General features: G+C 26.6%; 2 protein-coding genes and 1 long non-coding RNA gene across 6 annotated transcripts in view; all 3 read left to right on the top strand.

Annotated features, from left to right (window-relative positions):
• The first annotated feature begins 8,723 nt into the window (after positions 1-8,723).
• LOC126841652 (uncharacterized) overlaps positions 8,724-25,373 on the top strand; it is a 42,710-nt gene continuing 26,060 nt past the window's right edge. Inside the window, exon 1 of the long non-coding RNA XR_007686215.1 lies at positions 8,724-8,839. This is a non-coding gene — a long non-coding RNA (uncharacterized LOC126841652). The remainder of the gene's footprint in view (positions 8,840-25,373) is intronic.
• LOC126841651 (cytochrome P450 4C1-like) lies at positions 10,270-11,769 on the top strand. Its single transcript, XM_050578235.1, has 4 exons — positions 10,270-10,677; positions 10,995-11,071; positions 11,146-11,335; positions 11,416-11,769. Exons 1-4 carry the CDS (start codon positions 10,482-10,484, stop codon positions 11,742-11,744), a joined length of 792 nt encoding a protein of 263 aa, XP_050434192.1. The 5' UTR covers positions 10,270-10,481; the 3' UTR covers positions 11,745-11,769.
• LOC126841648 (cytochrome P450 4C1-like) overlaps positions 19,208-25,373 on the top strand; it is a 63,004-nt gene continuing 56,838 nt past the window's right edge. For 2 of the 4 annotated variants that reach the window (XM_050578230.1, XM_050578229.1), the window contains exons 1-3: positions 19,208-19,283; positions 20,263-20,378; positions 24,950-25,158. In XM_050578230.1, the coding sequence (XP_050434187.1) occupies positions 20,358-20,378; positions 24,950-25,158 (230 nt within the window). In that variant the 5' untranslated portion in view covers positions 19,208-19,283; positions 20,263-20,357. The remainder of the gene's footprint in view (positions 19,284-20,262; positions 20,379-24,949; positions 25,159-25,373) is intronic. The other 2 variants (XM_050578232.1, XM_050578231.1) reach the window with 2 other exon arrangements.

Raw genomic sequence — 25,373 nt, 5'->3', positions numbered from 1 at the left:
TACAATGTGTTCTTGGAAATTTCCCAGTGGAAATTAAATTTTACCTACCTAGTGGGAAATTTTCAAATATATATTTTAACAACCAATCGAATTTTAATAAAAACCAATACCATCTATTTATATTATAGTTTAATAGGCTAATAATATAGCTAAATCTAAAAATAACTGTTGGTTAGGTATTTTATTTTCATTAATATTTAAATATATATTATAGACACATTATTATGATTCCTATTATTTTAATAGTTTTCAATCAAGTAATTATTGACGATACAAGTGTAATAAATAAATAGGAATCACGATAATAGTGTGTATAACAGATATTTATATTTATATTTAATATTCAATAGATAATTATGAATCTTATTAAACATCGACAAGCAAAGAAATTTGAATAACTATTTTCTTTCTTTGGTGTTATCTGCTGTGATTACATATATCCTATCGTCGTTTCATTTTCTACTTTCTTGGTCACCAGGGTTGCAACTACATGAAATCGTTTGTTTTATTAAAACACATTTTATAAGTATATCATTTTTTGTAAATCATCGTATGTAGGTTTTTTTTTCTGAAAAAATTTAATTAATTTCTGGAATTACCTTATTTCGAAAAAAATTTAACATACGCAGGTAAATTTGTTATAACTCAGAATGAATATGAGTTCCTTTTGCGTAAGAGCTTCGTATTGCTCGAAGAAAGTAAATATTAATTGGCTTAGATTCGACTAGAAATTCATATACTATTTTTCTAAAAAAATTATTTTTTAAACCTAACCTAACCAATAGCTTCTCAAACAGTAACTTTCTGATATATTGGCTTCTGATATAGATTTTATTTCGAACAAAAATTTCAGTAAATCATTCTAGATAAATATATAGTTTTCAATATCTTTAATTACAGGTTAAGTTCTTGATTCTAATTGAACGTAACATCCTTCAACTATCCTTAAACGAAACTCTGACATCCTTCGACGTAAGGTATTTTTCCTTTTTAATTCCCAAAAATAAGCTTGAAAACATTGTTAAAACTTGCTTATTACCGCTATGCAATTTAAATATACTGATTACCACTTATAATGGTTACAAGTTTGTCCCGTATTTCTTTAGGGTATATGTGAGGTTGGAAAATGCACGCAGATAAAAATACTACTACACTCCACTTCCACTCCCATTTTAACTTTTAAACTCTTATAGCTATAGTTATCCGAAAATGGTTATCGACCAGTCGAATTTTATAATACATTATGCTCTATTTAAAAAAGTAATAAAATATGTACGTTACCATCTCAGTTACAAAATTTGCTATCAAAAAATTTAAGTTGGGAGGGGTGTCGAAAAAAAAATAATGAAAAATTGAGATAACTTTGTATAAAAACAATATGAAAAAAAAATTTAATTATTTATTTAACCCAGTGAGGTACTGGCTGGTTCATGATAATGTTTGATGTTTATGGATATGTTTGATAAGTAGTTTCTGTCAATTACAAACAATTGCTTATTGTCATATTGTCGGGAATCGGTGATTTATTAATCACCCATGCTAACCGAAACCCATGCTAACCGAATCAAGCAATGTTCATACGCGTCACAGTATGCATTTAGAACTACGCTCCCTAAAACTGCATTCGTTTTGAGAAAATTGCAATTTTCAGATTTTTTCCTTTAGTTATACTATTAGTTACACTATAAGACCTACCTTTGTGCCAAACTTTACGTGTCTGCCTACCAGAAAATGTGTTGATTAAGTTGTCGGAGGTTATTTGTTGTGTTCATTTGTTTTGTTTGCGGGGAACCGCTGGCTGACGTATTTTTTTTTTCATTGTTATTTGAAATGTTTGTTGAGCAGTCGATAAAAGAAATAATGAATGTAAATTTTATGTACATTTTATGTAAAAATTAACATTAAAATCGATGATAAAAAAAAAACTACTGACATAAAATATACACTAAATTAAATTTAAGGAAAAATGTATAAAAGTAACCAGTGTATCAGAATAGTACTATTTGTGTTTTAAACATACATCGGTGAATCCATAATATCATCATAAATTACACACTGTATAGCTATATAAGTTCATCAGCAACCAAAAACATGAACTTTCCATTACAACAGGTAAGTTTCACTACCAAAATTAAAAACATTTTATTGATTTTGTACTTTATGTAGTTATTCTTTACAAGACACTTAAGTTGGCATTAAATATCTTCTGGTAAAGCCATTTTTTTTTAAAGAGTTTCATTGTCTCAAATATTATATTTTTTATATTTTTCAAGGATTAAAGTTTAAACTTAAGACGTATAGAAAGATTATGATTACTTTTAAGCAATACTCAACGAAACGTCAAATTTTTAAAATTATAGCAATCATTTCACGCCTTAGGTCACTTTCTTAAATACACAATGTTAAAATATATATTTTTGGTATTATATTTAAATTTTATTGGGCCAATAAACATTGTAAGTTAGTTCAAAATGTTAGACAAAGGACAATTTTTGAGACACTATAAGTTTTTTTGACTTTTAGATGTTAGGTGTTATTTTATAACGCTTAAGTCTTAAATCTTACCAGTAGTTTTAACTTATTGTAACTTTTAAAATTTAAACCGGAACCTCTATATTTTTTGGGATATTATTTAAGTAAATAATATTTTAAACCCAAAAATGTTAAACGACTTTTTAATAACATACTGTTTAAAAGTTATTGTTAGTTAAAGTTCTTGTTAGTACTCTATACAGAAGCATTTTTAGGAATATTCAAATCAGATAATAACTATAATCAGAAAATCAGATTATAATTTAAAATATAATATGTTTTGAAAACATGTACTATTTTGTGATTTTAAAATAAGAACTCAAATGGAATACTAACTTTAATTTAGTGTACAAACACACAATAGCAAATATAAAAGATATACAAACTAGAGCTTCTTATTTCACGTGTACACGAAAATACGTGTATTCGAACTTTTGAATAGTTCGTGTTTAAGTTCATATAGTTCGTGTATTCGTGTATATGTACATTCGTGTTTTCGTATATTCGTGTTTTCGTGTATTCGTGTATTTGTACATTCGTATATTCGTGTTTTCGTATATTAGTGTGTTAGTATATTCGTGTAATTGTATATTTGTAACTTAATCGCCATTTACTTATTATTGTTTTATAAATTCCGAGTACACTTATTTAATATAGAATTGATTATATACGTAGGTTGTCTTTGATTTAGCCTTATTAAATACATAAGGTAAGTGATTTACATAAATTTATAGATTGTGATACAAGGTTTAATTGGATATACTGTTACATTTTTTCGTTAATAATAAAAAAAAAAAATAATAATTTTCAACTAAGAATCTCTTAGTATTAAAATCAACTTAAAATTAAAGAACTCCTAAAATCTCACTGGGCCAATGGAAACATATGTTATACGATTTATAATTAATGTGAATATTAAAAATATTGAGATTAAATGCTAATACCTGCTAATAAAGGTAGTTTAAATATCAATTAGTGATATAATTAAGATTTGAATCTACAATTATCGTCTTAATCCTCTAAATAAACCAAATTCATTACAAATTTGCATTCCCTGACAGAAATATTTGAATGTAATAATGGGTGACAAAAATTATTTACACAATAAAAAAACATTTTTCCTAAAATAAAGACAAATTTATAAATTGTTATAAAATGCAAAATTCAACGATTGCAAGAAAATATGAATATAAAAACAAATTTACAAAAACTATGAAAGCTTTATTATTATTAAACATTATTGGTTACATTTATAATACATTATATTTTATTTTACATTTTATAAAGCTATCTTTGGGGGGGGGGGATTTTGGGGGTCGAATCTCTCCCTGAATATGTTTTCTGTAAAAACAGGTTTTTTTAATCATCCTAAAAGTATAACATATATTTTTGAAGACATCTCCAATAGTTTGGTCCCTAGGCACTTACAATTTTGTTTTATCGATAACTAGTCTTAAATAATATCTTGATAATAAAAATTATTATTGATAAAAAGTGTACATGAAAGGTGCCCCTTCTGGCAATATAATTATTAACTCTGTACTCTTTTAAAAAACACCCTTAACCCCTCTAAATGAGAAGTAAATTTTAACATAGGCATTACATTTGAATTTTGCAACCCTGAAAATGTATAAGTTAATTTACTATGAAGTATTTCAAAGTAAAATTAGAAAGATATTAATTTTTACCAATTTTTACTTATATTCTAGACTTGTGTGTGCTATGGCGTAACCATGTGAACAATTCATTATATCCGTACATTCGTTATTCGAATACCCGTTTTCACGAAAATTCGTACGTGTTCGAATAAAACATTCGTGTATTCGTTACACGAATACACGAATGTTCGCTTTCACGTACTTGACTGAGACCTCTAATACAAACTAAAGTAAAACGCAACGAAACTCGGTAAATGTCGAAAAGTCGGTGATCTGTAGATATGAATCGCTGGTCAACCAGACTATCACAAAACATTTGATTGTGTTTGGTTACCTATATACTCACCTATCGGACAATGCGATCATAAATAAGTATTTTATTGGCTCCCGGTCTTCGGAAACCAAAGAAATGTAATAATATTTAAGAGAAAATTTAATATCTTTACAAAGTCATAGCTAACGACTAGATGGATAAAAATAAAAAATTCAAACGATAACAAAATTTAAAAATTTTTGCCCACAAATTTATGGAATTATAAACATATGTTGCCATTTGAAAACGTGAACTAAACCCTTTTTATCGTATAAGGGATGGAGATAAACATTTTCAAAGTATTGAAAAACATAGTAAAACGTTTATCAAAAAGTATAGGAAAAAAATAATTTTCAAAATATTCATATTTCCGAGAAATGATGTCTTACGTTAGTTGGATGACCCGGTACAAATGATATCGATATGTAAGTTTATTAAGATATTATAAGGAACCAATTTATGAGAAATTTACTATTTGTGTTTCAAACAGTAAAACAATAATACCATTACATGAATAATACATTTGGCTAATTTTATTACTCTCATTGTATTCTAAAATAATGCTTATCTTTTGAAAATCCAAAAAGTCATAAAAGTTGTTGTTTGAAAACAGTAGTATAATTAAGAAGGTTTCAAAGTCGTTATGTACAATAAATCGTACATAAATGGGGGAGAAAAAACAATTTTTGACAGGCAATAATTAAAAATGGAAATATGATTGAAGCGTAATTTAATAAGGAACGCTAATTTAAATTCAAATAAAAACATATAAATGGTTAAATCAATATATAATTATGCTGTTTATGCAAAAAAGTCAATTTTGAAAAAATTGTCGCATACGCCCTTTTACCTTCTAACCATCGAAATGTTAAGCGAATTTATGATACTGTACATACTTTAAAAAATTTTTTGCTTTTTAAAGTTTATGTTCGTGCTGTATATTGAAGCATTTTTTAGAATATTCAAGTCAGTTAATCAGATTATAATTTAAAATGTATTATATTTTATACACATTCACTATTCTGGAGTTTTAAAAAATTAAGAATTCTAATGGAATAACTATCTTTAATTTAAAAGTACAAACACACAATAACAAATTTAATAGTGTTACCTTTAAGTTATTTAAAAACAAATAAATATATTTAGGGTTTAAACTGTTTATAAAATGTGTTGAAAATCAGTCCAAAACAATAATGATATAACAAATATAATACCGAGAGAAAATCTTTAAAATGATATCAGTAACCTTAATGATCATTCTAAAGAACATAAAAAATAACAACAGTCCATATATCTTTTATATTTACACTGGAATATTTATTTCGACTTTTTGTATCTTAAAAGACACATCGCCAAGTTAAAGGTTAAATTTAATTAACACAAATTACATTTATGTAAGTTGTAAGAGATTGATAGACTTATTTTAATAATTGAAGTTTCAAGTTTATGGCAGGAGGAAAGGTTGAGTGTAATATTATTTTTATCTGCGCGCATTTCCCAACCGCACTTCCTCTCCCATCATAACATTAAAATTATGATAACTTTAAACATAGTTATCCGAAACTGGTTACCGACCAGTCAACATTTTTGGAATAAATGGTTAATAATTATAAACGGGTATTTTAATAAAAATTAAAGAAAATTAATTTAATTTTAATCAAATTTTTGTAATTTCATATGATATAATTATATCAATATGCATAATATAATAAAATACAACTTTCACAGCTAATTCTAATAGAATAACTATCTTTAACTTTGTGCATAAAGTACAAACACAAAATAATAAATTAATAGAATTACAATTTCAAGTTATTTAAAAAAAATTAAACATAGTTGTGTATGTACTATTATTTTTCAAATTTGAGATTATTTTACGACATTTATAGGTCACCTAAAACCTTTATGCCTTTACTAAATGCAATGCGTTTAAACATGTGAGGTCAACCTTGTGTAACGTTCCCTGTTTTTTAGTTGATAGATTATCAACATGGTAGGTGAAAAAACAAAATATATCTTCTTGGGCGGTGTTAACACCGCGGCTCATCCGCCAACGAGATTCTCAAAGGCGCCACTGCTCGGAGGTTAAATTATTTATTGTGTATTGTTAGGTAATGTTTTTTAGCTTGTTCAGTAATTAAAAAATGTAAAAGTCTTATTACCTTTAATAATTTCTGATGCATATTATATTAAATTTAAAATGAAATATTAACGTTTATATTAAAAATAAAAAAACTTTTATATACTTTTAATTATTTTAGAATTATTATCGAAGAGAAACTGTGGGAATAAAAACTAATTGACATAATAATATATACACTAAATTACATTCCAAGAAGAACTTATATACCATCATAATCCTAATTTTTTTTAAAAATAATTTTGATGTGATTATAATAAGAATTGAGTTAATTATATATAAATTATATGGTGGAAGCTTAAAAGTCATTGATGTGGTTTTTTTTACAACAGTATTATACATAGAGTGTTTCAAATAAGTTATGGGAAATAAATAATACAAAAACAAGGAAAAAACATAAAAAAAGTTGATTGCCATGTAATAATTGAAAGTGAATAAATTGATGTAAAAATTAGTGTGAACACAAATTAATAGCCATACATGAATAATATATTTGGCTCATTACATTTGTGTTTTAAATCAAAATATCATTACAGAGTACATAGTATTATTTTACTGTATTATTTTGTCGGCTTCCAAAAACATGATTCTTTTATTTCAACGAGTAAGTTTCACTACCAAATTAATGTTTGAGTGCTTTAAGTAGTTAACCTTTATTAGAAACTAATTTTAGCGTTAAATAAAATCTGTTCAATTAAAAACCTTAATATTTTTACAGTTACGTGGTTTATTGCCACACATAGTATATCATCAATAGTATTTTAGTATTAAAGTTTATTCTTAAGATGGGCAGAGAAATGGAGAATAGTGTTATAATTATCTGTACTAAACCTGTGTGAGCAATACTCAACGAAACTCCACCTCTCATTCAAAATTTTAAAATGAAATAACTTAAAAAATGATTATTTTAAGCTGGTTGTCGACCATTACACAAATTCAATTTAAAGAAAAAAACATTTATGAGGAACCAAATTATGAGAAATTTACTATTTGTGTTTCAAACTTATAATAGTGTAACAATAATATCATTAAAAAGTACATAATATTATTTTATTTTATATCTATATTATTTCATCAGCAACCACAATATTCCTTTGGTCTCTATCTTGAGTACATAATGATAAAATATTTAATTTTTGTATTATATTTAAATTTATTTGTGCCATAAAACATTGTAAAATAGTTCAAAATGTTAGAAAATGGGCAATTTTTCAGACACCATTGTTTTTTTACAATTTTGACTTTTGGATGTTAGGTGTTATTTTATAACACTTAAATTAAATTCTTGCCTTATAGAGTTCTAACTTAATGTAACTCTTTAAATTTAAACCGGAACCCCATATATTTTTTGGGATATTATGTAAGTATATATTATTTTAAACACAAAAATGTTAAACGACTTTTTTATAACATACTGTTCAAAAGTTATTGCTATTTAAAGTTTTTGTTAGTGCTTGCTCTATACAGAAGCATTATTCGGAATATTCAAAACAGATAATAATCGTTATCAGACAATCAGATTATAATTTAAAATGTAATATATTCTGGAAACATGCACTATTTTGTGATCTTTAAAATAAAAATTCAAATGGAATACTAACTTTAATTCAGTGTACAAACACACAATATCAAATATAAAAAAATGAAACCTTAAAGTCATAAAAAAAAAAATAATCACAATTGTGTATGTTTAATTATTTGTTATTAAACTATATTTTTTTGTACAATAATTATATGTTTTTTAAAATGTAATCAGTTGATAAAATTTTGTATCAAATATAAACACTAAGATTAATATTTTGTATCAGTTAACCCTGAATCAGCAAGCTCGTCCCTGTTACAAAATATATTTATAGCTATAAATGCTAAGTGTCTGTCTAGGTAAAGAAAGTCTTATTACCTTTAATAATTTCTGATGCAATTTATATTAAACAGCAACCATATCATTTGGTCTCTTTCTTGAATACATAATGATAAAATATGTTTTATTTATATTCTATGTAGATTGATTTGAGCCATATAACATTGTAAGTTAAATGTTTCCAATTTATATTTTGCTTAATTTTCAGATACATGATATGAGTTATTTTCATTCCATTATACTTACTATCGTGTTAGTTATATCGATAGTAATTTTGCTAAGGAAAAAAAAACTAAGACAATTTACTTTGGCTGCTCAAATACCTGGTCCAAAAGGTCATTTTTTTGTCGGAAGCCTAACGATTTTAATTCGACGACAAATAAAGTTTATAAAGAACTACAATCAATTATGTAAGAAGTAAGTAATCATAAATAAGCATTTACATTATGTTTTGTGATATAATGTGGTCTAGTTGCCGAAAAAATGTTTTTCAGTTATAATTTGTTCAAATCTATAAAGACAATATAGTAAAAACCAGCTTATTATTATACAAGAAGTAATTGCTCGTAATTTACATGCAAATATTTGATGAAAAAACGAGATCCTACACCAAACTAAACATGATTTTGAGATAATAAACAATTTCAACGAATATGATAATTTTTTATGGAGTTATTAAAACTATACATTAGGTATTGAAATGTTATGAAAAACATTTTTTAATGTGTTCATGTCTCCAATGTCTTGTTGACTTTTCGGATTTATTGCAGAGTTTATATTTGGATTGATAGTCATCGTTCCGCTGTATTGGCCATATTGAGTATACGAGTCTAAACGCCAGTTAAAATCTGTAGATATGAACATTTCTGTAAATTTTTGTCGTCGTACAAATTTTTATAACTTTTTAAAGGCAATATAGTAAAAACCGCACATTTATGGATGAAAACACGATATTTCTAATTTAATATAATAACTATTCAACGAAATACTCTTGATGATTATTTTGGAGATAGCTGATAGCCTTTTACCGTGACGATTTTTTAAAGACTTCTCATTGAAACTATTCAAGTTAGAAAAAAATAGGGAAACCTGGACTATTCGGACTATATTGTGTTAATTATTTATATATGTAATATAAGTAATTGTGGACAAATTTTAAAAATGAACTCCTTTTGTTAAAGGTACAAGCATTCATTATTTAAATTTTGGTTTTTTAACAAGTTGGTTGTTTGTGTATCCAACGCCGATGATGTAGAGGAAGTAATGAATAGTTTAAACTGTTTTCAAAAGAATATACCTTATTCGATAATTGAAGACGTTTTCTCGATTAAGGGATTAATTACAAATAATAATATACATGACTATAAAAGAAACAGGTAAATTATTGTTATATATAGTATGATATTATAGTTATAAATATTTTGTAAGAAACAAATAGAACATACTGTTCCTATTTAAAGGAGATGAGTAATTAATAATACGTACGTTATTTAGGAAAATTATAAATCAATGGCTAAAGTATTCAAATTTAAAATCATTAATTACTTTATTCTACGAAGAATCTAGAATTCTTGAACACATATTGAGTGAAAAGAGTAAAAGAAAATCAATGGAACTTGAAATAAGCCAATTTTTCGAACTAGCATCGATAGACACTATTGGAAGAACAGCGTTGGGAGAAGAATTTAATTCACAAAACAAAGAAAACCACGATTTCCGAAATAGTTATGCACGTCTAGCAGAAGTAAAAAATGTTTTGTTTTTATTTTACATTTTTGTAGCAAAATAATCCAGTGGAACAGAAAAGATATAATTTTGGACTGACAATGTTGTTATTGAATATCTGTTAAAGAGATTATTGTTTTTATTTTGTAATTCCAGATCTTTGCATACCGACTTTCGAATCCGTGGTTTTTAAGCTCAAGTTTATTTTCACTGTCATCGAAAAAACATGAACAACGAAATAGTCAACATTTAATGCATGAATATGTGAATGATTTAATTCAGAAAAAAAAAGTCGAACTCAATGAAAAAGATAAATCTACCATTAACGGGTGTCGTGATGAAGGTTGTAGTTATCAAAAGCCGAAATATCTAATTGAAATTCTGTTAGCAAACGAACATCAAGTAACACATAAAGAAATGAAGGACGAACTTATAACCATTATAAGTGGTAAGCAATATATTATTTAAACTCTATAGCGGTAAAAAGTAAATTTTAGCTTTGTGTTCTAGCTTATTTTCGGAGTTAAAATTATTGGTGTTACAGGTATTTTAATGATGTATTATAAATTATTATGTTTTTGTTAATACATCATAGGTTGTACTCAAAATATACTTATGATGATAAAACATAAGGAAACAATTCATTTCATTCTTTTCAAATTCAAACCTTCTCCCCTTCCCAAAAAAATAAAATGTTAACTTACAATAATAACTACTTCCAAAATTCTGTTAAATAAACGTTATTTAAATGAATTTTTGTTTAAGCGGGACATGAAACAACTGCAAAGGTAAATTCATTAATTATATTTATGCTGGCTCATCATCAAGATGTTCAACAAAATGTAATTATTTCTGTAATAAATTACAAATCCATATTTATTAAAAATTAAAATTATTTAATTATATTCGACCCTAGGTATATCAAGAAACAAATTCAATATTTTCTGATGGTGATTTTAACCGATCGCCTACATACGAGGATTTACAAAAAATGGAATACTTAGAACGTGTAATCAAAGAAACCATGCGACTTTATCCAGCTATTCCTTTTGTGCACAGACAAGTACAAAACGAAATGATGATTGGAAAATATCTTATCCCGGCGGGTAGAACCTATTAAAAATAATATATTTTTTTTAAATTGCATGTCCCTAATTAATAGTTGTCAAATATTATTATGTTACAGACACAATTATTACGATTCCCATTTATTGTTTGCATTTAAATCCCAAATACTATAAGGACCCAGATCAATTTAATCCTGACAACTTCTTACCTGACGTGTGTCGCAGTCGTCATCCTTTTGCATACATTCCTTTTAGTGGTGGCACAAGAAACTGTATTGGAATGAAATACGCAATGCTCCAAATGAAGACTGCGATATCTACTCTTGTAAGGTCCTACCGTTTTTCGCCATCAAAGAAATGCCCTACTCCGAAAGATCTTAAATTATCGTGTACCATAGCACTGGAATTTAGCAACGGATGTTATGTTAAAATAGAACCAAGATCGTAATTGGTAGCTTATAGTATTTACATATTTTTTAATTATGTAGAATTTACTGAAATTGTTTACTATTTTAGAAACCAAATTTAAATACCCTTTTTTTTGTTATTAAAATTATATTATACACAAAGAAACAAAACTCTATGATAATTATATAACATGTCTTACGTAGTGTTTTGTTTCTCAGGGTATTTTTACTGGATTTCAAAATTGTATAATAGGATGTATAGTTACCGGAGATATCTTAAAAGGGTATATACTTAGATTTAAAAAATCAAATGTTATGGGCTGGAAAATGTTTTGGAGTACAAAAAAGCACTTGGTTCTATGTACATTAGTTATAATTATATGTATTTATTAAAGTTATTTAACACCTTTTCATATATTAGAATGGTTATAATGGTTATAAATAGCAAATAAATATGTATCTTATTATTTTTTATGTTCATTATCAATGGTTTACCAAAAACCGAATTTTACAATTTTTATTTATAATCTATATTATACAAATAGTAAATTATACAATTTAATATTAAATCAACTATTGTTAATTTTACTTGTATTTTATTTCGATATTGTTTCTACTGTTGTGACCAGAGGGCATGTAGATGCAATTTTTATTAATATAAAAAAACGTTGAGACATTAAATTGAAATGTTCTGTGTGGTAAATTAAAATATGTTGAACTGAAGAACTCTTATCTTAACTGGTTTGATTTATAAGCTTCAGGTAGGTGGCATCCAGTTAGTATTAATTATGTTATTTCTTCCGATATTCACTTAATTCCACCGTTATTCATCGTATTTTTAATAAATGATATTTCTGATTTTTTTTCATCATTCTTGCTGTTTGTTTTTGGCCGATGGTGTAAATTCTATACAAGTGTTTGTTGAGTTGTTAATAGTCGCAATTAACAGAATAATTTGAACGTAACTGGGTATTGTAAAAGTCAAATGGTCAATGTTTGAACATCTCTAAAAATGTTCAGACCACTTTTTGTCGTAAACGATCTTTTGAACTGTTTACGTATAATATAGATGGTGCTAATCTTATAAATGTTTCGCATATTGAGGATCTTAGTGTAAATTATCAATAAATTTGTTAAATTTTTATGCCTTTTTGTATAACTTTATATCACCTTTATCATTTGCTCTTTAGTGCGTCAAATAAAAAAAATATATTATTTAATTAAGTCCATTATGTTAGAGTTCTTTAAAAAGAGTATGATAAAAATTGACCATCACAGCAGTCATCATCATCACGGAAGTAAATCAAAAACTAGTTAATTAACTGTTTGATTTAATCAAATTTAATTAAAATTTTAAATCTTATTAATTTAAGACAGGGAAATATTTTAGTTTAAGATTCTAGAAAATTCTTTTGATTAATGTACATTTATTTCAACTTGTGATAATTTCTACAACATTAATAATTTGCCCTACAAACCTAGAGTTGCTACTCGGAGGAATTGGTCCAGTATTAAAAAAGTTACAGTGTTTACAGACACAAAAAAGCCTACACTACAGTAAAACCAATATCTTATCGGCTTTGCATCGAAGCTAAAAGTTACTTTTATAAATTTCAGTTATTTAAATCTCTACATGTTTTTTACTCCCATGGTGGCGCATTCTGTTCAGACCACAAAGGTTTATTGTAACGGAAATAAACATTTTTATTGAGTACAAAAATTGTAACTAAAATCGTCGACATTTCAACAGCATTCCTAACGTGAGATTTATGTCACTATATTTTTGAAAAAAAAAAAAATGGGGAGGTCCCAAGAATTGTTTTGGCAATTTCTTATAGTGCTGGTATATTGATACCGTACATGGTTTTGACTGTACTGTTTTGAACAAACTAATTTAAGGTTTGCGTCGAAGCGTTTATTTGAAAGTAATTTTATCAGTTATATATATAATTCCTGTAGACCGGTAACCTAACCGTCCCCAGTATGTTCCAACCTCACTAAACTGGCTTTTTTTGATAATTGTATTAATAAATATACAATAACATTTTGACGAAAATCTACATTAACTTTTTTTTCGGTTAAGTACCGGCTAATTCTCAACCCCAACCCCATTCTCACCTCATTTCTTTTTTGGTAACGCTTTTTTCGGTTATGTGCCAGAGCTAAGACATGAAAATGTCAAAAAGCGTAACGAAAAAGTTTTTCAGCCGAGTCTGCAACCACGAAAGAGCATTTTCATGTCTCGTTGAAGTACCGAATAAATATAGATTAGTTGTGGAATTATAATTAAAAAAAAAAAATTACATGGAGGTTCCAGTTACAGCATAAGCCAAGGAGATTTAAAAATTATGTAAAATCATGTTTCTGGCTAAAATTGTGGTGTTTATTATCTGGCCAAAACTCAACATTAAGAATTAAATTATTTCGAATTTATTATTTAGTTCTAATTTGAACGTTAAACGTACAACATATCTCTTATCTCAAATCAGATAACAGCGTAACAGATTAACATTCGAAATAGATCCGAAATGGTCATTCCGATAATTTTTTTTTGTCGTCGCTTCGTAGTTTTTGTTACATTGCGGCGCGTAACAGCGTAACGCTTTTTTGGTAACACTTTTTGACATTTTCATGTCTTAGCTCTGGCACATAACCGAAAAAAGCGTTACTAAAAGAGCGTTACCAAAAGAGCGTAACGAAAAAAGCGAAAGGGATGGGGACGGGAGTGGAATAGGGGGTAGGAGATAAGAGTGAGATTTAGCCGGTAAATAACCGAAAAAAAGAGTTACCAAAAAAGCGTAACGAAAAAAGTGTTACGCTGTTATCTGATATGAGATAGGAGATAGGAGTAGCGGATAGGGGGGAGTGATAGGGACGAAAAATAGTGGGTAGGGGATAGGGGTAAGATATAGATAAGAGATATGTTGTACGTTCAACGTTCAAATTAGAACTAAATAATAAATTTAAAATAGTTTAATTCTCTATATATTAAACTATGTTAACTTACTTTTGGCCAGATAATAAACACTACAATTTTAGCCAGAAACATGATTGTACATCATTTTTTAATCTCCTTGGCTTATGCTGTAACTGGTAGCTCCATATAATTTTTTTTTGACATTTTCATGTCTTAGCTCTGGCACATAACCGAAAAAAGCGTTACCAAAAGAGCGTAAAGGAAAAAGAAATGGGGTGGGTATGGGAAAGGGGTGGAATTAGCTATGGCAAATAACCGGAAAAAAGTGTTACCAAAAGAGCGTTACAACACGGTGATGGGTTGGAGGTGGAAATAGGGGTAGGAGATAATGGGTGGGATATAGAGGTGGGGATAGGGGTGAGTTATAGGGGTGGGATATAGGGGTAGGGGATAGGGGGTTAGTGATAGGGGTAAGATATAGGAGATAAGAGATATGTTGTACGTTCAACGTTCAATTAGAACTAAATAATAAATTCAAAACAGTTTCTGAGCCCAATTTTTCTATGTATTGTTTTAAGCCAGATAATAAACACTACAATTTTAGCCAGAAACTTTACGTTTTATTATACTAGCTTGTTACCGCTCGTTAATATACTATATCATTATCTATAATTCCACCACTACTCTAAAAATGCCTTACGCCGAAGGATCTAAGATTATCTTTCACTCTATCAGTGGAATTTATCAATGGATGTAACGTTAAAATAGAACCGAGAACATAATAGCTTGGAATTTAAAATGTTTAGGTGCGTTTTGTTCAAGTAATTAATTAAAAAATAAATTGTTATGTACTGGAAAATGTTTTGGTGTAAAAAAAAACACTGGGTTATTATTAACACTGGGTATTATTTAACTCCCTTTCATATAATATTATAATGGTATTTATTATTATAAATAGCAAATAAATATGTATCTTAATACTTTTCGTGTTCATTATTTATAGTAGTTAAGCATAGCTCTAGAGTTTATCTGTGGATGTTACGTTAAAATAGAATAAAGATCGTATTGATTAATTAAAAATATTTAGATATGTTTTAATTAAGGTAGAATTTACTTTGATTCTTTACTGTTTTAAAACAAAATTGAAATACACTTTGTTCTTTTAATAACATAATAATACACAAAAAACAAAACTCTTTGTAGATCATAAAACATGTATTAGAAATTAGGTAGTGTTTTGTTTCTCAGTATATTTTTATTAGCTTTGAATATTGAATGATAGGGTGTACCTACTTAAAATAATATTCAACTATATTATAATACGTTTTTTTTTTTATTCTAATGATGAGGCATCATTAAACATATAAATGAATATATTTAACCAATGTATTTTATAATAATCATTACGATATTGTGAGATTGATTTTGTTGTCAACATCATTGTTTTTTGTAAATATCTTAAAAGGAAATACACTAAAATTTAAAACTCAATTGTTATGGACTCGAAAATGTTTTAGTTTACAAAAAAGCACTTACCTCTATGTACATTAATAACGATTGATAAATGTTTGTTAAAGTTATAAAATTATTATTATAATCTATATTTTTAAAAATGAATGAATTCATCCGATCGCCATGAAACTTTGGGAAGCTGATGAGTACACTCCTGCAAAAGTAACTTGCATAGGTCTTGTCGAAAATTCCACCCCTAAGGGTGTCCTTAAACACGAATTTTGTACTTAAAATACAAAATATTTTTCGTTGCTAACCCGAAATAAACACTTGGTTTGTTACAATAGTAACCAAGGTACTCGAGCGAATGGTAGGTGATGAATAATGGAACAGACCTATTCAGGGGACGCTATTAAACATTGGAAATAGTACACTTGAGTAAGAGGGGGGCATAATCAATAAAATGTAATATACATATGTATATCCAAAAAAAAACCGGGACGGGGTATGGTAAAGCTTTACAATATACAACCTAGAGTACTGAGTTTTTCTATCTTATTTGTAATTATCTTACTCAGCTCTCGCAAACTAAATCCCAGGCGACGCCGGATCCGCATAGCTTGTAGCAAATAAATATGTATCTTAAGAGGGCGTTATACCTTTTAAAAACAATCGTAAAAAAGTTGTTTACGATAAAGGGTGTAGGTCAAAGCGAATCGGTAGAATAAAAATGTTGGTACCTTTAAAAAGAGGAAAACTTTAACAAGGTTCTTTAGTCGGTTTCTATAAAAAAACTTTAATTTTCCCTACAATACAAGCACTTAAAAAAGTTAAAAAAATGTCAGAATTAAAATACAAATTGTGAATGTTGGGTTAATTATATCAAAAAAAGTTCTTACTATTTTAAATATGTAAAAAAAATTTTCGATACCTATGAACTTTAGAGTTGCTTTAGATTATTTTTTAAATTTTGACTTTTGAATATTAATACATAAAACTTTACTCTCTTTTTAAATAATTAAAAAAAAAAAATAGTTATGAGCAATAAAAAAACATGGTGCTTAAAATGCAAATGAGTATAAATTAATTTTAAAAATTAAAGTTAAAAATATTCACTAGAATAAAAGTTATAATGGACTAAGCCTACGCACGACGTTTTAATAATTTTTAATTTCCTTTATATAATGTACACTTAGGCTAAAAACTAAATCGTTGAAGCCTGTATTTATCTCAATACACAAAAAAAAAAAGTTATTTGTTATTTGTCTTTTTTCGTGGGATACCCTGTATAATATAATTTCATCAGCAACTGAAAACATGATTTTTCCATTTCAATAAGTATGTTTTATTTTATTATTTTAGTTTATGACTGGTTAGGACAATTCTAGCTTCTACTAGAGACAAGAGTTGCTATCGTGGGAAAGTGGTTTATAGTGCTTGGTGGTTTCCCGTTGCCTTCCGCACCAGTCGCGGCTGGTGGCTGGCTATTTCTCTCTCCAGACGGTTGTGCCAGCCCAACTAGAGAAACGGCCAGCGACCGTGATTCGAACCACGGCTAGTGCGTAAAAACCAAATTGTGTTCGATAACCAAATTGAAATGTATTTTATCTAGTTATTAACAAAAAAATACTCAAAGAAAAAATACTCTACGTTATTAGGCAGTGTTTTGTTTCTTAGTGTATTATTGTGTTAATTACAAAAATTATTATGTTTAATAAATATGAAGTGTATGTTTCCATATTGCCACACCAGTGTGGACACCAGCGTGTGGACACCAGCGTGCGGATACCAGCATGTGGACGCCGGCATGTGGACAACAGCGTGTGGACACCAGCGCACAGTGGTCCAAGAGTGAATTCTAGGCACTCAAAAGTCCTATTAATAAATTTGCAAAAAATATCAAAACAATTATGAATTATTAATTTTAATATGTTTCTTAGACATAATATAAAATTTCAAGGTCATATGTGTACCTGGACGTTTTTTATTGCTATTTAAAGTTCAGTTTTTATAGTTTGGCGGTTATTTTGATTTCAAAAAATAATATTTCGTTACAGTTTTTTTACCCTTTGATATTTTTAAAAAAAATGTTTAATTATATTTTTTTATTTAACAAGTAGATAACCAAAGGAAAAAAATATTTTTTTTAAAAAATGTTTTTTTTCAAACTAGTTATGATAATTTTGAACAAAAAATATCTGATGTTTTACATGTTTTTTTTTTTAGAGAGTAGTACTAAAATTTGCCATTTTTTACCCACATAGCAATACATAGGTGTTGTAGAACAAGTATTCAGGTTTTTAAAAATAATAATTTTTTTTGCGACAGACAAAAATTAATTAGTACACAAGGCAAATTAAAAAGTATGATTTTTCAGTTTAGCGAATATTTTGTTTTCAGAAAATATTATTTCGCTTACAATTTTTTTACCCTTTGATTTTTTAAAAAAATGTTTTAATTTAGTTGTCTACTAGTTAAATTAAAAAATTTAATTAAAAAAAAATCTAAGGGTAAAAAAATTGTAAGCGAAATAATATTTTCTGAAAACAAAATATCCGCTAAACTGAAAAATCATACTTTTTAAATTGCCTTGTGTACTAATTAATTTTTGTCTGTCGCAAAAAAAAATTAATGTTTTTAAAAACCTGAATACTTGCTCTATAACACCTATGTATTGTGATGTGGGTAAAAATTGGCAAATTTTAGAACTACTCTCTTAAAAAAAAAAACATGTAAAACATCAGATATTTTTTGTTCAAAATTATCATAACTAGTTTGAAAAAAAACATTTTTCAAAAAAAATATTTTTTTCCTTTGGTTATCTACTTGTTAAATAAAAAAAATAATTAAAACGTTTTTTTTAAAAATATCAAAGGGTAAAAAAATTGTAACGAAATATTATTTTTTGAAATCAAAATAACCGCCAAACTATAAAAACTGAACTTTAAATAGCAATAAAAAACGTCCAGGTACACATATGACCTTGAAATTTTATATTATGTCTTAGAAACATATTAAAATTAATAATTCATAATTGTTTTGATATTTTTTGCATATTTATTAATAAGACTTTTGAGCGCCTAGAATTCACTCTCGGACCACTGTGCAGCGTGTGGACAACAGTGTGTGTGGACACCAGCGTGTGGACACCGGCATGTGGACGCTGACGTGTGGACACTAGTGAATGGTCACCACCATTATGTGGACACCAGTGAGTGGACACTCATAAAGCACGATTTCATTAAACAAAATCAAAAGTACAACCATTTAAAACTGCATGACCAAATATACCATTAATGATAAAATCATAATATCGAGTAAGGTCAATTAATTTTAAACTAAATTAAATATTACCTATTAAAACAATCAAAAAAATGCAAAAGTTATTAGAAGTCTATTTTTGTTAAACTAACAAATTATTCAATCACTGTACAAACCATTTGACATAGCTAACCTCAAACTGATATATTAAATTATGAACAGAGTTAGTAATTATTATACATACAGTTGTACGAACATTATTTTTGTAAATAACATAAATCATAAATTATTTAAAATAGATTATTGAAGAAAAAGAAACATTTGAAATGTTAGGTACAAATATTTGTGAATGGGTAAATATAATTATAATTAACTATTTACATCAAAACCATCAAGAAAATGCTAAGAATTGTTAAACTTAAAGAAAGTTATCAAAAGTCTATTTTTGGCATTTATTTATATATTCATCTATTACGAGATATTTTACCATTTTGTTTGTACTTCCACGCTGTTTATGTAAAATGGATGCTGCTTTCGAGTAAGTAATTTATATCATAATATAATTAATGAATTTTTTATAATTTTCATTTACTTGGCCGGATTATAGATGTTCTAAGCTTTATATTCTTTTAAAATAATACAAAAATTAAATTCATAATGCGTTATGCATTTGCGTTAGCTATTTATTCTATTGAATGTCCTTTAGTATATTAATGTGTCATTAAAATTCCTCGCTATAAGAAGTTAAATGTAAAAATTTAATTATGTGAAAAAAAATTAATGAAAAATATTCAATTTTGTATAAAATATTTGCATTTATATAAAAAATTAAAAAATGATTATATAATTTTAATTAAAGTTTGAATTGAAGAGAAACAATTGAAATAAACATTAATAGGTATAATATATACAAAAAATTTAATTTTAAGAAAAACGTATAAAAGGAACAAGAATATTAGAAATTTACCATTTGTGTTTAAGACTTACACACTGAAACTATATAATTTCAACAGCAATCAAAAACATGAATTTTCTATTTCAACAAGTAAGTTTTACTAAAAATATTAAATACGTGTTTTTATTTTATTTTTTCAAACATGTTTTAGTACTTTATGTAGTTAACCTTTACAAGGCACTTAAGTTGGCAAATATACCATCTCATATTAATAAGAACCCACATTTTTTTTACAGTGTGTTATTGCTTCAAATATTATACATTACAATTATTTAAGAATTAAAGTTTAACCTTACAACGAGTAAAAAGATGATTATTACCTTTAAGCAATTCTCAATGAAATTCTACCTATTATATACAATTTTAAAACTATAACATTCATATCATGCTTTTGGTCAATTTTTCGAATACATAATTATAAACAAATTTATTTTTGTATTACATTTAAATTGATTTTAGCCATATTACATTGTAAGTTAGTTAAAATATTTAGAAAACCGCCAATTTTTAGAGCTATTTTTGATTTTTCAAATTCTGATATTTGGAATCGGCAGGTAATATAAATGGAAACCCCTAAATTCGTTTGTATATTCTGTTATCGATTAATATTTTAAATACAATTTTTAATAACATACTAACCGAAAGTTATTGCTATATAAAGTTGATGTTCGTTCTGTAAACAGAAGCATTTTTAGAAATATTCAAATCAAATAATAATTATAATCAGACAATCAGAATATAATTTAAAAAGTATGATGCTTTAAAAACATGCACTACTTTGGGGCTAAATTAAGAATTCTTTTGGATAAACTAGCTTTAATTTAGTTTACAAACTCACATTAGCAAATTTAAAAGCAATCTGGTTATCAAAATAATCTTTATGACCTAATTGTTTGGAACTACTCAACTACCGACTTAAATTAAGTTGTCAATTAACAAAATTTCTGATTTCCAAAATAACTAATGACATTTTTAAACTTAACTGTGATTTTGTTGTAAGTTCCTTATAACACTGTTTTCAAATATCTAGTTTTAAGACAATTTAATCATTTAAACAGTCCACTTTGTAGCATTCTTTTATTAATAAAGTTGTTTATATAAAAAAAAAAGTTAATTAAAAATTTGAAATAGACAAACCAAAAACTGTAAAAACAAAAATTTTGTTTTCAAAAATAAATTAATTTAAACACAAGAGGTCAGCCTGGTGTAACTTTTGTTGTTCTCTAGGTGATAGATTATCAACACAATTGATGAAAGAAAAAAAATATTTTCTTGGGCCATAATAGGAAGTGGCTTAACCGCCAACGAGATTGTAATAGGCGACTGCTCGGAGTTTAAGTGATTGAAAACTAGTTTTGGATAATTAACTTTAAAGTTATTTAAGTTTAAAATTTATGCCATATATAACATTATCTAACTAAACGTTATTTTTGTTTTTAGTCAATGTCAAATTAAAATGGATTTGATAACAATCGCATTTATAAGTTAGTTTTATTTTACTAGTTATAACTGACCGCACGTCTGTGCGCGGGCTAAGTTCCAACAATGTCAGTGTAACTCTTATAATGGGCTTTTGAAATTTGAAACATAGATTACACTTAAAGAGCTCCGGATGCTGTAAAAAATACCTGAGACCTTAATGTGTACCACGAAACTGAAAACTAAATAACTGCGGATATTGTAAGAGATATTGAGAGTCTTATCCTTAGTGAAACACTATGTATAGCCAATATATTTGCTAAATGAATTAATTCAACTAAAAAATGTTTGTAACTGATAGTGATTGTACAGTAGAAAGTTAGAACATACGTAAAATTTAAACAAATAATTATACTTTCGTTTGTTTATTAAAATGATTAAAAGTCACAATACTAAAAAGTAAGATAATTCAAGAAATTAATTCAATTTTTACCGAAATTTACAAAAATTAAATACTTGTAATATGTGTTTAAATAAAACATACGATTTTATGCAGCTGTACCCCTGGTTGCCAAGAAAGTTGAAAATAAAACGAAGATAGGAAATATGTGATCCCTGCAGGTAACACCAAAGAAAGAAAATAATTATTCAAATTTCTTTGCTTGTTGATGTTTAATAAGAATAATAGTTACCTATTGAACATTAAATATAAATATAAATATCTGTTATACACACTATTATCGCGATTCCTAATTATTTATTACATTTGAATCGTCAATATTTACTTGATTTTTAAAAACCATGAAAATCAATTGAATCATAATGGAGTGTCAATAATATATATTCAAATATTAATGACAACAATTTACTTAACAAACTGTTATTTTTAAGTTCAGCTATATTTATTAGTAAGACATTATGATTTATATCGTACTGATATTTGGGTTTTTTATATACGGCTTCTTTGAGTTTTATTAACTGTACGTTATTACATTAAGTTTGTTAGCTTCTTTATTATCCTATTAAATTATAATATGAATAGGTGGTAGTAGGTTTTTATTGAAATTCGATTGGTTGTTAAAATATATATGTGAAAATTTGCCACTAGGAAGGTAAAATTTAATTTCCACTAGGAAATTTCCAAGAACACAATGTATATCGCTACTATGAAACCCCAAGGTTAATTGTTTTAATTGAATTGACCATATTTTAAATATGACTGAATATATAAGAAACACATATATGATACACATGATATTTGAATACTTTGATTTTAGTAGTGCTTACTCACTATATGTACTAAAGCTAATATATTAATGATATGTGTTAATACTTATTGATTCAAAACACATACTTATATTAACATGTTGTTTCCAATTTAAATTTTGCTTAATAATATTTAAGAGAAAATTTAATATCTTTACAAAGTCATAGCTAACGACTAGATGGATAAAAATAAAAAATTCAAACGATAACATAATTTAAGAATTTTTGCCCACAAATTTATGGAATTATAAACATATGTTGCCATTTAAAAACGTGAACTAAACCCTTTTTATCGTATAAGGGATGGAGATAAACATTTTCAAAGTATTGAAAAACATAGTAAAACGTTTATCAAAAAGTATAGGAAAAAAATAATTTTCAAAATATTCATATTTCCGAGAAAATGATGTCTTACGTTAGTTGGATGACCCGGTACAAATGATATCGATATGTAAGTTTATTAAGATATTAAAAGGAACCAATTTATGGGAAATTTACTATTTGTGTTTCAAACAGTGAAACAATAATACCATTATATAAATAAAACATTTGGCTAATTTTATTACTCTCTTTGTATTCTAAAATAATGCTTATCTTTCGAAAATCCGAAAAGTCATAAAAGTTGTTGTTTGAAAACAGTAGTATAATTAAGAATGTTTCAAAGTCATTATGTGCAATAAATCTTACATAAATGGGGGAGAAAAACCAGTTTTTGACAGGCAATAATTAAAAATGGAAATATGATTGAAGCGTAATTTCATAAGGAACGCAAATTTAAATTCAAATAAAAACATATAAATGGTTCAATCAATATATAATTATGCTGTTTATGCAAAAAAGTCAATTTTGAAAAAATTGTCGCTTACGCCCTTTTACCTTCTTGTGTTGAAAATCAGTCCAAAATAAAAATGATATAACAAATATAATACCGAGAGAAAATCTGTAAAATGATATCAGTGACCTTAATGATCTTTCCAAAGAACATAAAAAATAACAACAGTCCATATATCTTTTATATTTACACTGGAATATTTATTTCGATTTTTTTTATCTTAAAAGATACATCGCCAAGTTAAGGGTTGAATTTAATTAACACAAATTATATTTATGTAATTAAAATTATGAGTATTTTTTGTCTGTAACCTAAAAATTATAATAATAATATTATAGCCCATTATTATCATGGTTAGTTACCATCATAATCCTAATTTTTTTTAAAAATAATTTTGATGTGATTATATTAAGAATTGAGTTAATTATATATAAATTATATGGTGGAAAGCTTAAAAGTCATTGATGTGGTTTTTTTACAACAGTATTATACCTAGAGTGTTTCAAATTAGTTATGGGAAATAAATAATACAAAAACAAGGAAAAAACATAAAAAAAGTTGATTGCCGTGTAATAATTGAAAGTGAATAAACGATTTTTTAGCGTTAAATAAAATCTGTTCAATTAAAAACCTTATTTTTTTACAGTTACGTGGTTTATTGCCACACATAGTATATCATCAATAGTATTTTAGTATTAAAGTTTATTCTTAAGATGGGTAGAAAAATGGAGTATAATATTATAATTATCTGTACTAAACCTGTGTGAGCAATACTCAATGAAACTCCACCTCTCATTCAAAATTTTAAAATGAAATAACTTAAAAAATGATTATTTTAAGCTGGTTGTCGACCATTACACAAATTCAATTTAAAGAAAAAAACATTTATGAGGAACCAAATTATGAGAAATTTACTATTTGTGTTTCAAACTTATAATAGTGTAACAATAATATCATTAAAAAGTACATAATATTATTTTATTTTATATCTATATTATTTCATCAGCAACCATATTATTCCTTTGGTCTCTATCTTGAGTACATAATGATAAAATATGTTTTATTTATGTAATATTTAGATTGATTTGAGCCATATAACATTGTAAGTTAAATAGTTTCAATTCATATTTTTCTTAAATTTCAGATTTTTAATATGAGTTATTTTCAATCCATTATACTTACTATCCTGTTAGTTATATCGATAATAATTATTCAAAGGATAAAAAACCAAAGACAAATTACTTTGGCTGCTCAAATACCTGGTCCAAAAGGTCATTTTATTGTCGGAAGCCTAACGATTTTTACTAAAGGAACAGAAAAGCTCTTAGAGAATATGAAACGACTATGTAAGATGTAAGTTATCGCGAATAAGCATGTAAAGTTTTATGGTATAATGTTGTGTAATTACTGAAAACATTTTTAAGTTAAAATACAACTGATACGTGTGTAATCTAATTTGTTAAATATTGGAAAGACGACGTAGTAAAACCAGCTTATAAATATGCAAGATGTAAATACTTGTAGTTAACATGCATTTATTTTGTGGAATAATGTAGCCTTAAGCCAAA

The sequence above is a fragment of the Adelges cooleyi genome, unplaced genomic scaffold (genome assembly GCF_023614345.1).
Source record: "Adelges cooleyi isolate 19-005CV unplaced genomic scaffold, UGA_ACOO_1.1 ACOO_flye_CR_arks_rails_tigmint_CR_PRNA_40, whole genome shotgun sequence".
Lineage (NCBI taxonomy): Eukaryota > Metazoa > Arthropoda > Insecta > Hemiptera > Adelgidae > Adelges > Adelges cooleyi.
The sequence above is the reverse complement of the archived record's forward strand: the minus strand, read 5'-3'. Positions and strand labels throughout refer to the sequence as shown.